The sequence below is a fragment of the Ambystoma mexicanum genome, chromosome 10 (assembly GCF_040938575.1).
Source record: "Ambystoma mexicanum isolate Mex_15411 chromosome 10, UKY_AmexF1_1, whole genome shotgun sequence".
NCBI classification, from domain to species: domain Eukaryota; kingdom Metazoa; phylum Chordata; class Amphibia; order Caudata; family Ambystomatidae; genus Ambystoma; species Ambystoma mexicanum.
This window is the reverse complement of record NC_090932.1, coordinates 502,204,556-502,220,240: the sequence shown is the minus strand read 5'-3', so window position 1 is coordinate 502,220,240 and position 15,685 is coordinate 502,204,556. Positions and strand designations below refer to the sequence as shown.

The following is a 15,685-nucleotide window of genomic DNA, read 5'->3' as shown; positions in this document are numbered from 1 at the left end:
ATGTAGAGAATGTTCTGTGATCACTGGAGACTAGTGCTTGATACAATGTTGCAAATGTAGGGAATGCTCTGTGATCTCTGGAGTCCAGTGCTTGATACCACGTTGCAAGTTTAGAGGATGCTCTGTGAGCTCTGGAGCCCAATGCTTGACAGAATGTTGCAAGTTTAGAGGATGCGCTGTGAGCTCTGGAGACCAGTGCTTGATACAATGTTGCAAGTTTAGAGGATGTTCTGTGATCTCTGGAGTCCCATGCTTGATACAATGTTGCAAGCTTAGAGGATGCTCTGTGATCTCTGGAGTCCCATGCTTGATACAATGTTGCAAGTTTAGAGGATGCTCTGTGAGCTCCGGAGTCCAGTGCTTGATACATTGTTGCAAATGTAGAGAATGTTCTGTGATCTCTGGAGACTAGTGCTTGATACAATGTTGCAAATGTAGAGAATGCTCTGTGATCTCTGGAGTCCAGTGCTTGATACCATGTTGCAAATTTAGAGGATGCTCTGTGAGCTCTGGAGTCCCGTGCTTGTAAGATAACGTGTAAACTTGCAGTTCCCCAACTATGGGGTCGCTCGCATGCTAGCCAAAGTTGTTCCTCGGCAGAGCATTTCCTTGTCGAGGATACAGTGCTATAAAGTAATCCACAAAGGAATAATTGCTGTACATTCAGAAATATTTAGCTTACCTAGAGTTTCCAGCTTGCAAGCAAATGCTGTTGGCAGGGAGACCTGAGCCCTGCACAGGCAGCCTTGTGAGTCACAGAAGGAGGCAAACAGGTCAATTAGAGGCTTGGTCTGCCCACCTAGGCCCAAAGTGAGACACAGTGCCCCCACATATCAAATGTATCCAGGGTTTGTTATGATTTTTGTATACCTTTCACAGTAAGTCTGTTGCATGGTTAATTCAATTGTTGTTAACATTGCTGTATGTTATATGAGTTTGTGGTGGCAGACTTAACATATGTATTTTATTGTAATGCCACTTATCTTGATTATTGTGTTGTATTACATTTGTATTGATATTGAATAAAATATATTTTTTGAAGAAGTTGAGTTATGAATTTCTCTACATCACTGATAACGTATATAGTAGTAACTTCATTGTATACTTAATCTTGAGTTTATAATTGATGTATGTAATCCAGTAAGGATCTTTTTCTGGAGTCTTGAATATTATCCCGGAAACACTTTCATACCCCCCATTTGGTCTAACGCAACTGCAGTCAAGTACGGGGTTCTGCTGGGATACTCCCTGTCACCCCTCCTCTTTACCCTACATGTTGAATCCCTCAGACATCCTCTTAGCAACCCCAATGTACATTTTCACCAATAAGCAGATGACACACAAATATACTTCCAACTCTCCTCCCCTCACAACTCCACTGTGTCTATCCACTATGACCGCCTGCATGGCCACCCACTTCCTCAAACTCAAACCCACCCATTGACCACCTTTAGCCATGATAGTCCCTTTGACCATAGCCACTAACTACCAGCCTCGTCTCACCCACCCAAAACACAGCCCCTGAGAGATCTATTTGAGAGAGCTCTATGCCTTTTCCGGTAATCCATGTGTCATTTCTAAGCAATCTTCTGAAAGGTTATGAGTTGTGGCTGTAAATCAGCTCCTGGTGTAATAAAATGCCTTACTCAAGTTGTCTCTACCCATTTGATTTATAAGCAGTATGTGTGCCCTTACAAATGTTCCTTGCATTGAATTCCTGTTAAAAATAAGCATTGGCAAAGCTAACAATGTTGGCTCTCGTATAAGTAATAGATTGGCATTTGCCTTAATTTACCCAGGTACAAGCACCATTTTGTTATGGCTATATCCAACCATTAGGGCAGAGCCAAAAAATACCTTTCCCATGCTTACAAAAAAGCCAAAGTGTTGCCTTGGCCAATGCTTGGTCTTCAGTTTCTCCTGACTTTAGCTATGACATATCAAGAAAATGAATGTAAAAGTTGAAACAAACTTGGCAGTGCTCATTGGAGTAAACAGATGATCAAGAATTCATGGCTACTGACACTGATCATTTGGCGTGTTGTGGTGTTAGACTTGAAACATACAGTTCTGGGCAAAAGACTTATCGGGAGTGGACAATTCTGTCTGGTGCACAGTCTCATCCCGACTGGTTTGATGCTGTGGTGAGGCACCAGATGCAGCGGCGGTTCTGACCCCTATGCTGGGGATCTCGTGCATTTCGAGGCGCTGCAGTGGGTTTTAGGACAATAGGAAAAGCGACCCTAAGGATCAACAAGCAAGAAGAGAGTTTCTGAAGAGTAGAAAGCAGGCCACCTGGACAAAAGCAGAATAGGAGAATACAAAGTGGCACATTCCTGGGCTAATTAAAGCTTGCTTCCATAAGGTACTTAGGCCAGGTCTATTTGTAGCCGAAGATAAAAGCCTGTTCAGAAATACATCGCATTAATGTGAACATAAAACAATACATACAAAAGCATAAACAAATAGTTTATGCTAATAAATCTCAACAGCTCTAAAAGTGGGAAGCATATCAGCTCACAATTAATTACTGGCGTCGAAAAGAATATGGATTCTCTTTGTGGCTCCAATCCAGACTCAGTCCAGCTAGGGAAGAGCCTGCACCACTGTCTGTGCAGCATTGCCGGCCCTGGCTACGAGAACCGGAAGTGCCTATGCTTTCATTCTAGGTAGCTAGAGGCGGCAAAGACTGCAGGCAGCGCGCCCAAACCTACTCCTCATACAAATGCTTTACTCCTGTCTCAATTATGAGAACCGGAAGTGATTATGCTTTCATTCTAGGTAGCCAGCACGCCCAAACCTGCTCCTCATACACATGCTTTACTCCTGTCTCAGTTACGAGAACCGGAAGTGCCTATGCTTTCATTCTAGGTAGCTAGAGGCGGCAAAGACTGCAGGCAGCGCGCCCAAACCTGCTCCTCATACAAATGATTTACTCCTGTCTCAATTACGAGAACCGGAAGTGATTATGCTTTCATTCTAGGTAGCTAGAGGCGGCAAAGACTGCAGGCAGCGCGCCCAAACCTACTCCTCATACAAATGCTTTACTCCTGTCTCAATTACGAGAACCGGAAGTGATTATGCTTTCATTCTAGGTAGGCAGAAGCGGTAAAGACTGCAGGCAGCACGCCCAAACCTGCTCCTCATACATATGCCGCACTCCTGTCTCAATTACGGGAACCGGAAGTGACTATGCTTTCATTCTAGGTAGCTAGAGGTGGTAAAGACTGCAGGCAGCGCGCCCAAACCTGCTCCTCATACATATACCGCACTCCTGTCTCAACATGATTTCCTTTGAAGCTCAAGGGTTGGGCACAGGAAGAAGGCATGAGCCATTCTCATGGACACACACGTGTGTGTGGTGAAAGGCCCGTCCAATCAGTGAAAGAAATAAGAACCCTCACATTGTAATACAGCGAACACATCTTGGGGTACATTATGACATCCAGGTGCTGCTCGAAAACCCTGGCAGTTTTAAGATGAACGTATTTAGTAAACCTGAGCTTTGTGCAGCTAAGCGCCAGAGCTGTTTCTTCTTTGCATAATTGCAATTCTCTAAATTCTCCTGCTGAGTTTGTTCCTCTGGGTTCCAACACCTGGAGCTTATTGGTATATGCCTTTACTAGTGTGACTCCGGGGCAGAGGCAGGGGAATTACACATCTAGCCACCATTGTGTGGAAGTGTGGCAAACAGGTATTTGGTAGAAATTTGAATGAATGCAAATTCAGAAGTGACACTCAAGAAAACAAGTGACGGCTCCCCTTAGAGCGCACATCTAGCAAGCAGAATGGTAGATATAGAAAAGCATAGGCAGGACGTGTCAATCTACCAGAAACTCATCCCTGGCACAACAAAGAATAGGGATCTGCAACCTTTGGCTCACCAGATGTGTTAGACTACAACTTCCATCAGCACTGTCCAGCATTGCTATTACGAGGGATCATGGGATTTGGAGTACAAAATATTGCAGAGCCACAGATTCCAGAGCACTAAAAAACACACACACACGCACAGCACACACAAATGCGTGTACACACATGCTCTCTCTCTCTCTCTCTCTCTCTCTCTCTCTCTCTCTCTCTCTCTCTCTCTCTCTCTCTCTCTCTCTCTCTCTCTCTCTATCTCCCTCTCTCTATCTCTCTCTCTCTCTTTAATATAGCTACTGGGCATTATTACATCTCTCAAACGGATACAGCAATGAGGGCTCACTAAATAGAAGTATTCATTGGCTTTGCTAACCAGGGTTGGTTGGTGGTTGGAAAGTTTAGTGAATACAGGCCACATTTTTCCGTATAAACAACTCAGACCATGGACAAAACTTGTTGCACTCGCCGCAAAGGGGAGTCAATGTAATGCTGTTAACAGGCCCCATGCCAGATGATCTTGCATCATGTCTTAATTTATATATATTGAGAGGCAACAGTTTCACCTCACTGATGATGCCCAACAAGGCTGAAACACGTGCATGGGGTTACTGATGGTACTCTTGTTCAGAGGAGAATTGCCTAGCATTTCGGCGCTGGACTGCCCCTGGGCAGGACAAAGGCTGATATGCGGGGAAATGTCTTCTCTGTGAAAGGGACATTGAGCTAAAGACTTGGTAGAGTCTCTCCCAGGGGTTATTCACCCAAGAACAGGTCATTGGGCTGTGTTCGTGCTGGTATAGAGATTCCAAGACCCCCCTTTGTTTTGCTTAATTTATATATGTTTAGAAGCGCGGTACAGTGCCACAGGCGCAAACATGGTGCACTGGTATTTAAACAGGTTTTAACCAGGGTACACATGGTTTATTTTCTTTCCTCCGGAGACTAACTCAGAGGGAAAGAAAACAACACCTGACGCCGCCCCACATTCGAGAAAAAAAAAAAAAGATGGCACCACCCAGGAATGGGCCGCGGGTGGCTGTAACAGTGGGTGGAGAATGTGTAGTTTCACCTGCGGTTCCAGCCCCCTGCGTGACTGAGTGCCCTTCGCCGAAGATATGCACAATTAAAAGAATCAAACAATAAACTCAGTCGTCATTCATTAAGCTGACATTGTTAAAGGAACAGAGTACAAGGAATGCAGTTGAGATGCGCCATCGTGGTGCAAGCTTGGCATACAAATAAGACGAGACGAAGCTTAGCGACCTCCTTATATATTGTGGGCAAGAGGGGAGGAGGCAGGACATATTGAGGACATTAAAAAGCCTCAAGGGCAAAGAAAAGTGAGGGTGAGTGAAGTAGGCAATAAGCCGAAAAGGACAGGACCAGTTTAGAAGATTACATCAGATGCAACATGAGCACAGTTGTTGCTACAGAAGAACCCGCATTCCCCATGGTCGAGACACAGAGTATAAATACTGGTGGAAAAGTGAAGGACCCCAGGACCTGGTGGGTTTGGGTCTGTAGAAATGTGTGTTGACTATTGAAGCCCAGCGACCATTTTCATCAATTGATTCTCTTTCCTTGGATACATGGAGTTAGAGATAGATGTGAGTGTTCATAGTATACAACTCTGGGATCAGCACGTTCGGGTTATTATTGTATCTTTATGAAGCTGCTGTGCATTTGGCAAACTATGGCCTCATACAACCGTGTGTCGATTTCCACGGCCCAACACTTGCCTCCAAAGTAGCTTCCTTGACCGTTTATGGGATCCCTTTAAGATTTGGCCACCAGAGTCATGGCCACTGCCTGGCATACTACCCAATTGTTAACGTCATTCAACCAAATGTGGTCTTTATTTAATTTCCAGAGAAGATGAAGCCACCATTAGCTGGAGTTCAAATCATTTCAGTTGTTGGAATAAGTGACATCCATTTTGTACCAAATACAATGAGTTCAACTTTGCTTTTGGAGATGGAACATTCCATGGGAAGGCTGTGATGTGGGGTGCTGGGTTGTGAAAATGTCGAGGGCAATGTGTGTTGTGATGCTTAGTCTGTGTGAAGATTCCAATGGGACTCTGTGTAACACTCACTGTTCTGTCGTCATAGAAACCTTGATGGACACAAGAACAGCCACAGCAGAGCTGGGATGGACGGCGAATCCTGCCTCAGGGGTGAGTGATCCATTTCACATTGGTATGATACTCTCTCAGGTGAGGGGGAAGGTGGTCTCTGTACTGCTTTCTGACCTATTGCAAAGACTGACCTAAAGTTAAAGGCCTCTAATCCCAGCTACCATGTGACTTTAACATTCATGTCCATACATATTTGCAGCAAATTAACACCTTCTTTGAATACATGTCTAATTTGAGACACCTGAATACAATTCAGCGAGTGAAGAATAGCCCCATTTTGCATACACAGTCACCTGAAGATCCACTGGATGGTTCTTTTCTTAGGCTGTGATAGGGAGTAGATATGAGCCCAAAAAGTGGTTTTATTCTGCCACAAGGTGTGCATATAAATCATAATTAGAGAAGGGGGGTAATTGCTATGTGACCCCATCCCCAATTACTGGACACCACCGAGCAAACTTTCTTTTGTCCTGTTACTCCGGCACCATAGGATTTGGGGGATAGTGTGCACTGAAAATGTTAAATGGTAGCCACACAATTAGGAAGCCTCTGCTTTGATTCACAGAGAAGCGGGTACTGAAGGATTGTTTAGGGTATCAATGTTCTTCAGTACAAATACAATAATGCAGTTTAGTATCACTTAATACTAAAAGGTTATTTACAATGATGCTACAAGGTTATTTACAATGGCTACAATGAAGCAATCACAAAACAATATGGAACACATTGATGTTATACACTTGTGGGGTCTCCCAAGTCGTCCTTGCAATAAAACAGTAATTGACGGAAAGTCCACACTCAACTTTGACCAGCTTTATCCAGAAGGGGATGTTAATCACTGTGGTTGGTCGTTGACTTACTAGTACTTATATGGGACTTAGGTGGTCTAATACATGAATGGCTTACATTAACCCTAGGCCAACATTGGGAAATGACTGTCTGAGTTGGTTGATAGGCAGTCGCTCAGGCAATAAACCTTCTGTGATCCTGTATCATTAACAATGAGATACAAAACCTGTTATGAAGTCTACATTAAGAAACCCAGATGGACTTGTTTTTGGTGGCACGGGCACTAGGATGGCTGAGGGGTAAATCGCTTGTCCTGGCAACAAGATGATGCTGTGCAACATGGGTTTGATCCCCGGCCCTGCTATTAGAAGCTGCAGGAGTTTGATATTAACGGCAATACAGATCACCCACAAATGAAAAAATAGCCTTCTCTCAAGGGGATCTCTCATACAATCTTGGAGGAACCTCAATGGCTGTGAGTTGTGGGGGAACTAGTGATGTCAATATAGCATCACTCAGATTCCATCTTGCCTCTGGCTTTGTGACGTTCTGCCCGGTGCTCCCAGGATGACAGCAATGGTGGGGGCCGAAAGTGGGCAATTTCTAACCACCACACACAAATCTGCTGCACTGTAGCATGCACCACAGATATCAACGTGGGCAAACAGCAAGTGGCACCACCAATAATGCACCCTTATTTACAAAGAGGGCCTGGGATCCACAGAACTCCCCACATGAACATGTAGCCTACCAGGGTCCTCGGCAGGCAAGTCATTCTGGAAGACCACGGCTGCCAGATAGTTCACACACTGGTATGATTAGATGCCTTGTGTGTAAAACTGCTATGTATTCATGCTAGCTCCTTCCTTTCCTTCAGAGCCTATTACAGTAGGATGCTGCTCTATGATGTGTCAGGGATCTGACAAACACTCTCTCAGATGGAGGATAGACAAAACAAAACCCAGATAAAGGATCACAGTGTGGCCAGGATCGCCCTAAGAATCTAGCCCACCAACATAAAAGTAAACATCAAGTCAGAAAAAGGCCTGTTATTCACTTTCATATTATCGAATTTAATGTTGACCACTGATAGAGGCACAGATTGTCGTATTGTCACATTTGGCATAAACTAACTACATAAACAGCAGTAAATGGGTGTTGGTGAGACCAGCAAATATCAGTTATAGGCATACAGGAACATTGAAGATGGCAGCCAGCTGTAACTGTAGTTCACAACGAATTCCAAGACAGATAGTAGATGTATATTGTTAACCCACTCCATGGCACTCATGTTATCTGCTTCAGATGGATAAAGGCTTGAGTTGACTTGCCAAGGTTCGAACCTGGGACCAAGACCTGAAACCGATCTCTGTAGCAGACGCAATAGTACACTGGCCCATAAAAGCCTAGAAGAAGGGGCATTCCTCCATGCCCCTGTACTGGACCACTGCCCCTTACCTATGAAAACCTAGAAGAAGGGAAATTAATCCATGCCCCAGTATTAGACCACTTCCCCTTGCCCAGGAAAACCTAGAGGAAGGGAAATTCCCCAATGCCCAAGTATTGGACCATTTCCCCTCGCTTAGGAAAACCTAGAAGAAGGTTCATTCCTCCATGCCCCAGTATTAGACCACTCCCCCTTGCCTAGGAAAACGTAGACGAAGGGAGATTCCTCCATGCCCCTGTACTGGACCACTGCCCCTTGCCTATGAAAACCTAGAAGAAGGGAAATTCCCCCATGGCCCAGTATTAGACCGCTTCCCCTTGCCTAGGAAAACCTAGAAGAAGGGAAATTCCCCAATGCCCCAGTATTGGACCATTTCCCCTTGCCTAGGAAAACCTAGAAGAAGGGAGATTCCTCCATGCCCCTGTACTGAACCACTGCCCCTTGCCTATGAAAACCTAGAAGAAGGGAAATTCCCCCATGCCCCAGTATTAGACCGCTTCACCTTGCCTAGGAAAACCTAGAAGAAGGGAAATTCCCCAATGCCCCAGTATTGGACCATTTCCACTTGCCTAGGAAAACCTAGAAGAAGGGACATTCCTCCATGCCCCAGTATTAGACCGCTTCCCCTTGCCTAGGAAAACCTAGTAGAAGGGAATTCCTCCATGCCCCAGTACTGGACCACTGTCCCTTGCCTATGAAAACCTAGAAAAAGGGAAATTCCCCCATGCCCCAATATTAGACCGCTTCTCCTTTCCTAGGAAAACCTAGAAGAAGGGAAATTCCCCAATGCCCCAGTATTGGACCATTTCCCCTTGCCTAGGAAAAACCTAGATGAAGGGACATTCCTCCATGCCCCTGTATTAGACCGCTTCCCCTTGCCTAGGAAAACCTAAAAGAAGGGAAATTCCCCAATGCCCCAGTATTGGACTATTTCCCCTTGCCTAGGAAAACCTAGAAGAAGAGACATTCCTCCATGCCCCAGTATTAGACCGCTTCCCCTTGCCTAGGAAAACCTAGAAGAAGGGACATTCCTCCATGCCCCAGTATTGGACCACTTCCCCTTGCCTAGGAAAACCTAGGTGAAGGGGAATCCCACCCATGCCCCAGTATTGGATCGCTGCCCCTTGCCTAGGAAAACCTAGGTGAAGGGGAATCCCACCCATGCCCCAGTATTGGATCGCTGCCCCTTGCCTAGGAAAACCTAGAAGTAGGGAAATTCCCCCATGACCCAGTATTGGACCACTTCCCCCTGCATGTTTAAATGAGAAATGTTGGTACACTCCTTACTCGACAGCAGGCTAGATCTTGTCTTGGTGGACTTGGATCTGACTCCCATAATTCCTTGTGGTAAGTGGGCAAACGTACACAACTTGTCAATATCGCTCTAAGAGCACGAGCTGTCGGTCCACTGAAAAAGAAGAAGTCACTCCAGAGCTGAATATACCTTATTTGCAAATGATCCATCAGGAGCGGCTTAGTTTAAAGTTCAAAGCTGTTTTTAGGCACACACTTATAATACAGAAGTAAACAGGGTAGGCTGAAGCAGTTAATGAATGAAGTAGACTTACAGAGAGGCAGGGTGCTGATGTGTAGTATATAAGACTAGGCAGAGTCCATCCTTACATACCCCGCCTTCGATTCCAGAACAGGCAGCGGGCTGGCAAGCAGACAAGATGGGCACTAAGCCCATTTCCAGTCTGTTGTTGTTCACGAAGGGTTTGTTGTTGATACTCATTTGGGCGACTAGGGGTTTGCGTAATTTTTACTCTGTGTTAATTGCATGGGGGATCCGAGGGCTTGTGGTGGTTTGATGTAGGTCAAGCAAGCATGAAAGATCCCTGAAACAATTCTGCACAAAGAGAGAAAACACTGGCACCAAGTGAAATCCTTACGCTTGTTCTGGTGGCAGACCGGGCAAAGTGATTGAACTCAATGGGCATTGAAGGTAAAATGAAATAAGCGATACAATGAAACATAACAAATGAATAATAGGTTATATCCACACAGTGCAATTTTAAATAAATAAATACATGTAATTCCATAAAAGGGATAAAGCCCCCAAACCACAATTTAAAAATAACTCTAGTATAGGTTTTGAAAGTGAACATTAAGGGGAACGGTTCGTCTGAGTAAAGGCGTTGATCTAGGACAAATGGCAATATTTCCACTGGCTGTGGGGGCACTGAGGTCCATTGGGTGAAGCACACCCCCGTCACACACCACCCAACATCTCGCTTTGTAAATATCTTCATTGGGAGAAGTCACTGAACCGTCCAGACAGAATGAGGGCTGGGCTGCCTAGCTCCTCGTGGCCAGGTTGGAATGGGCCAATTACGGCCACTTTCGCTGGTTGGCCCGTTCGGGACATTTTGTATCTCCACCCCACATGCTAGACGCTTTCTACTCTCAGGAGACAGTATAGCACCTCGTGTTTCTTTCTGTTGTTTCTACTTCACACAACGGGAGTTTCCGGAATGTTGTAATTGTTTACTCAAAATGCATAGGTTTAGGAACAGATGTTAATAAATAAGGCTTTTCTCCTTTGTGAACTTCTGATTGGCTCCTTCAGTGATCGTAGCTACTGTACAGCACAGGGAGCACTGCATAAAACGTCCTTCTTTGGGAGTTGCACAAGGCTACTGCAATGAGTGTTGACTTGTCCTGGTCTCAAATCCTTGCTAGGAACGTAGGGTATTTTCCCATGATAGTGCCCTACGCTAGGTCGGGGTGTGGGGCCATGTGAAGATGAGACAGACTTCTTTGCACAGGTAAGGTAAGTGGTCAAGCTCCCATGTCATGGCGATGAAGGTGTAACTACTCCATTGGGGGCCGGTCCAGAAGTTACTATATATGTCTCCATAGGACCATAACTCAGCGACCACGTAACACATTTCATGGGTCTCCCTTTCTAGAATGTTAATCCATTTCATTATCGAATTTTCTACCTCGTGGTTCATTTAGCAGAAAGGTAGGAGAACAAAGGAAAGGGTGGGGGAACAATAGAAAGGGTGGGAGACCAAAAGAAATGGTAGGTGAACAAAGGAAAGGGTAGCAGCACAAAGGAAAGAGTGGGAGAACAAAGGAAAGAGTGGGAGAACAATAGAAAGGGTGGGAGAGCAACAGAAATGGTAGGCGAACAAAGGAAAGGGTAGGAGAACAAAGGGAAGGGTAGGAGAACAAAGGTAAGGGTAGGCAAACAAAGGAAATGGTAGGCGAACAAAGGAAAGGGTAGGGGAACAAAGCAAGGGTAGGCAAACAAAGGAAAGGGTAGGTGAACAAAGGGAAGGTTAGGAGAACAAGGGAAAAGGTGGGAGAAAAAAGGAAAGGGTAGGAGAACAAACGTAAGGGTAGGCAAACAAAGGAAATGGTAGGCGAACAAAGGAAAGGGTAGGGGAACAAAGCAAGGGTAGGCAAACAAAGGAAAGGGTAGGTGAACAAAGGGAAGGTTAGGAGAACAAGGGAAAAGGTGGGAGAAAAAAGGAAAGGGTAGGAGAACAAACGTAAGGGTAGGCAAACAAAGGAAAGAGTGGGAGAACAATATAAAGGGTAGGAGAAAAACAGAAACGGTAGGCAAACAAAAGAAAGTGTAGGAGAGCGAAGGAAGGTGCAGGAGAGCAAAGGAAAGGGTAGGCGAACAAAGGAAAGGATAGGAGAACAAGGGAAAAGGTGGGAGAACAAAGGAAATGGTGGGAGAACGGCCATTTTGAGTTCCTTTAAACTTGACTGTCCTGGTCCCCTTTCCTCTTACAGTCAGCACATTGCGCAGGAGAAGAGGGAGCACTGAAAGTTTCTATCCCAGGTCTTTTACCAAACCTGCAGCCCTAACTCCACTTGGAAAAAGAAAAGTGGAGATTCAGGTGGCTTTCCCTGCATTTCCCTCCTCTTGTGCCCCATTTAAAGAAAGACTTGATGCCCACTCTAGGGGACAGTACACCCCACAAAATAAAGAACAACAACCCAACCTCTTATGTGATGGCTATCACTGTTGTCTATATTAAACTGGAACCAGGAAGAGGGACCTCAAGTCTGTTGTTATCGTTAGAAACATGACTCTGGGTGCTAGGATGGAGAGCCAAGTCCGAAAGGGGCATGTGCAGCTCTGAATTTTTCGGTTAAACAGGCTGATCCAATAGAGAGGGTAGGAAGCAACATATATGATCCAGAATGCACGTTATACATAGTCAACCTCTATATTTGCGTGGTAGAGGGGATTCAAGAAGAGCAAAAGCCTTACAAGGCTTAGAGAAAGACAACAGTCATAATATGCGGGGGATAGATTTGGAGAGAGGCCCAGCCACTACTTGGAGAATCCCCACCCCGTGCAGCCATGCCCACTGACGAGCTGTACACATTCTGGATCTGGGTTGTTTGTTCATGCCGCATTTGTTTGCGGCCGAACTGCCCGAGCTAAGTGCTCAGGCCCCGTTTTTTTCATTATTTTAGATTTTCTATTTTTCCTCAAAGCCAATGCTATGGAAGCGGGGAACACCCCTGAAATCCCAAAATACCGAACATGAGGAGCGGGGGACACCCCCGCAACCCCTGCTCCTCACGTTTGTTATTTTGGTCTCGATCAAATTCGATTCAAACGTCCATACAGACCGTTTTTTTCGATCAAATTGGGTGTTACCCAAATTCTGAGGGTATACGCCCACATGCTCCAGAGCTCCCTTCCTGTCACTAAATCCAGCACAATGCACCCTGTTCAATTGTTTTGGGGACATGTGACGGGGTAGTAGCCTCTTTTATTACTTCTCATCGATTCTCCATCTCTCATAGATGGTAAACCTGGATGCCATACAGACCCCACATAAAGGAGCCAGGAAGCAGAAAAGATACAGGACGAGTGGATATTTCTCCATCTCTGCAGCAAATCCTACTCTACTAGGCAAATCACATATGCCTATACTTTTATTTTGCGCTCCCCTCACTACAGAGCATTCGTTACCTAAAGTCGATAGAGGCTATACCTGAAGATTCCATTCTACAGTAGCAATGCGTGCAATTTTGAATAACAGAGGGAATAGAACAGGACCCTGGCGTAGGTCAAACGTAGTCATGACCAACAGTGACATGTCGTCTCCTTACAACAAATTGTCACAAATCTCGCACACACAACAGTCAGAGTTTATTATATTTATTTAGGATGGTTTCAGATGGCTTGGCCTCTACATCCATCCCTTCTGATCCCTGGGGTAGTACTCAGGGGGCTCTTTCCCTGGTGGGAGCTTCAACTCCTACACACATTCCTTGGCCAAAGCCCAAGCCTCCTCTTCTAACCTCAGGATTCTATCTCTCTCTCTCTAACTCTCTCTCGCTCTCTCTCTCTCTTTGTCTCATTTGGACTGGACGATGTAGTAACCGTCTAATATGATGATGAATTGATATTAATTATTAATTATTGTATTCATACGTACATGTTTTATAATGTTTTTAATACTTAATGCAATGATTGATTTGATAATAGTTAATGTTTATTGTATTTAGATGTATATGCTTGATTGTCTATGTATTTGATTGTTGTCCAGTGAAAAGTTCCTTGTTGAACTAATTCACTTAATAAAACAAAATAATAATAATACCCCTAAAGCAAACATATTCGGCGCATAAGCTACACATTCAGAAACAGAATTTGTATGAATAGGCTTAACTGATTACAAAACATATTATGGCACAAGTCTTAAATTCACTCTAAGAGAATTGCACATTGCAACTGTTATGTCAGAGATATATTATTACAGGGTTGTGGTGCCTTCAGACCTTTCCGATTTTTCAAATGGATAGTCAGAAAGAAAAGATGCTGTGCTTGTCAGAGAGTGTGAATGTATGTAAGGGTGGGCGTGGGTGGTCGGGAACACAGTGTATGTGTGCGGGAGAAGAGAACGCCAACATTTGAATGTGCAGGAATTCAGAGGCATTTGGTGGAGAGGGGAAGACACTGGAGATTTTCCGGTACTACTCTTCTTCAGAGTGTCTCCTGAACATACATTCTGTCCCTGCCTCTTCATTATATGTGATTATGCGGGAGAACAAGCTGCAGCAGCTGAACGTTTTGTCGAGATCTGGTGTTGGGACAATGCAGAAACAACCCAATTACAAAACCTGTAAGAGACTCTCACCAAGACAGGGCACAATCCACCTGAACCGTTTTTTGCCTAGAAGCTAGGAATATTGAGATGGATCATGCACGGAAAAATGCTGGAGCAAGCCACACAGTGCACTCGGTCCTACCTACTGCCCAGAAGGAATGATCTGTCATCCTGCAAAACCTCCAAGATGAAGGTGTCATAGAACCTATGGAGTACGCATTATGGCTGAGCCCAGTGGTTGTAGTCAGAAAGAAAACAGGAGATCACCGGTTGTGTGTGAACCTATGTTCCCTCAACTCCAACATCTGGCTTGACAGCTATATGCACCCTCCCACCCAGAGGCTGCTGATCTCTCTTTACACCACAACGCCCTTCACAGCCATAGAGGTGATCTCTGCTTTCCATTGAGTTTAACTTCACCATGATTCATATTCACTCATTGCTTTCATTGCTCCTGGTGGCTGCTTCTAGTATAAGAGAATGCTGTTGATCTGGGCAGCAGGGAAATCGGTCTTCCAAAGGATCCTTCACTATCTCTTCAAAATAATGAGGAAGGTATTGACTTTTCTAGATCCTTGTTTTTGGAGCTACCCAAAAAACACTAGACAATATAACATAAAGTTCGAGCAAACTCAAGCAGCAATGTGCGGCCCTCTGTGAAGGTAAGTGCCACTTCAGATTATATGATATGGCATTTATAACACGCCCGTACTAAAGTGTTTCAAGGCGTGACAAAGCAAGGGAGGGGGAACAGAGGGAAGACAGAGACAACAATCTTACTAGGCTAGGTGTCATTGAGATCGCGCAATGGCGCGACGAGGCCAGGGAGGTGGAACAGAGGGAAGACAGACGTGGAATACATGCAGTGGAATAGATGCTCAGAAGTGGAATACATGCAGTGTCTAAGAATGGCTTTCACCCCAGGGAAGGCCTTGTCCAGTCAGTGGACCAAGCCTTGTCACCCAAACTTAACCGTTTTTAAGAAGTCAAATGACTGTTGCCTTCTGCTCCCACTTCGAGATCACTTGAACCTGACAAGATATGCAAAATCTCTGTGAACCCAGTGCTTAAAAAATGGGTGCAGTGCTGACTTAAGATGTCCGACCCATGGATAGAACCGTTACTATAACTACTGCCTGCGGAAAGTAATACTCTGTGATTGGAAAAGGAGGATGCAGCTTGTACTTCGGCTATTAATCATTCCACAAATATAATTGGGTAAGATATTTTCTATTGAAAACAGTCCACAAGCATCAACATCTTGTCCAAATTCAATTTGTCAAAAGTACACCCCACCTGACTAGGAGAGTGGCAAAGCTCTTTGGATTCCACTTCATAATCTAAACTGGAGGACAC

General features: G+C 44.9%; 1 protein-coding gene across 2 annotated transcripts in view; it reads left to right on the top strand.

Annotated features, from left to right (window-relative positions):
• EPHB1 (EPH receptor B1) overlaps positions 1–15,685 on the top strand; it is a 1,076,389-nt gene that overhangs the window by 229,818 nt on the left and 830,886 nt on the right. For both annotated transcript variants that reach the window (XM_069618048.1, XM_069618049.1), the window contains exon 2: positions 5,979–6,043. In XM_069618048.1, coding sequence (XP_069474149.1) covers positions 5,979–6,043 — 65 coding nt within the window. The remainder of the gene's footprint in view (positions 1–5,978; positions 6,044–15,685) is intronic.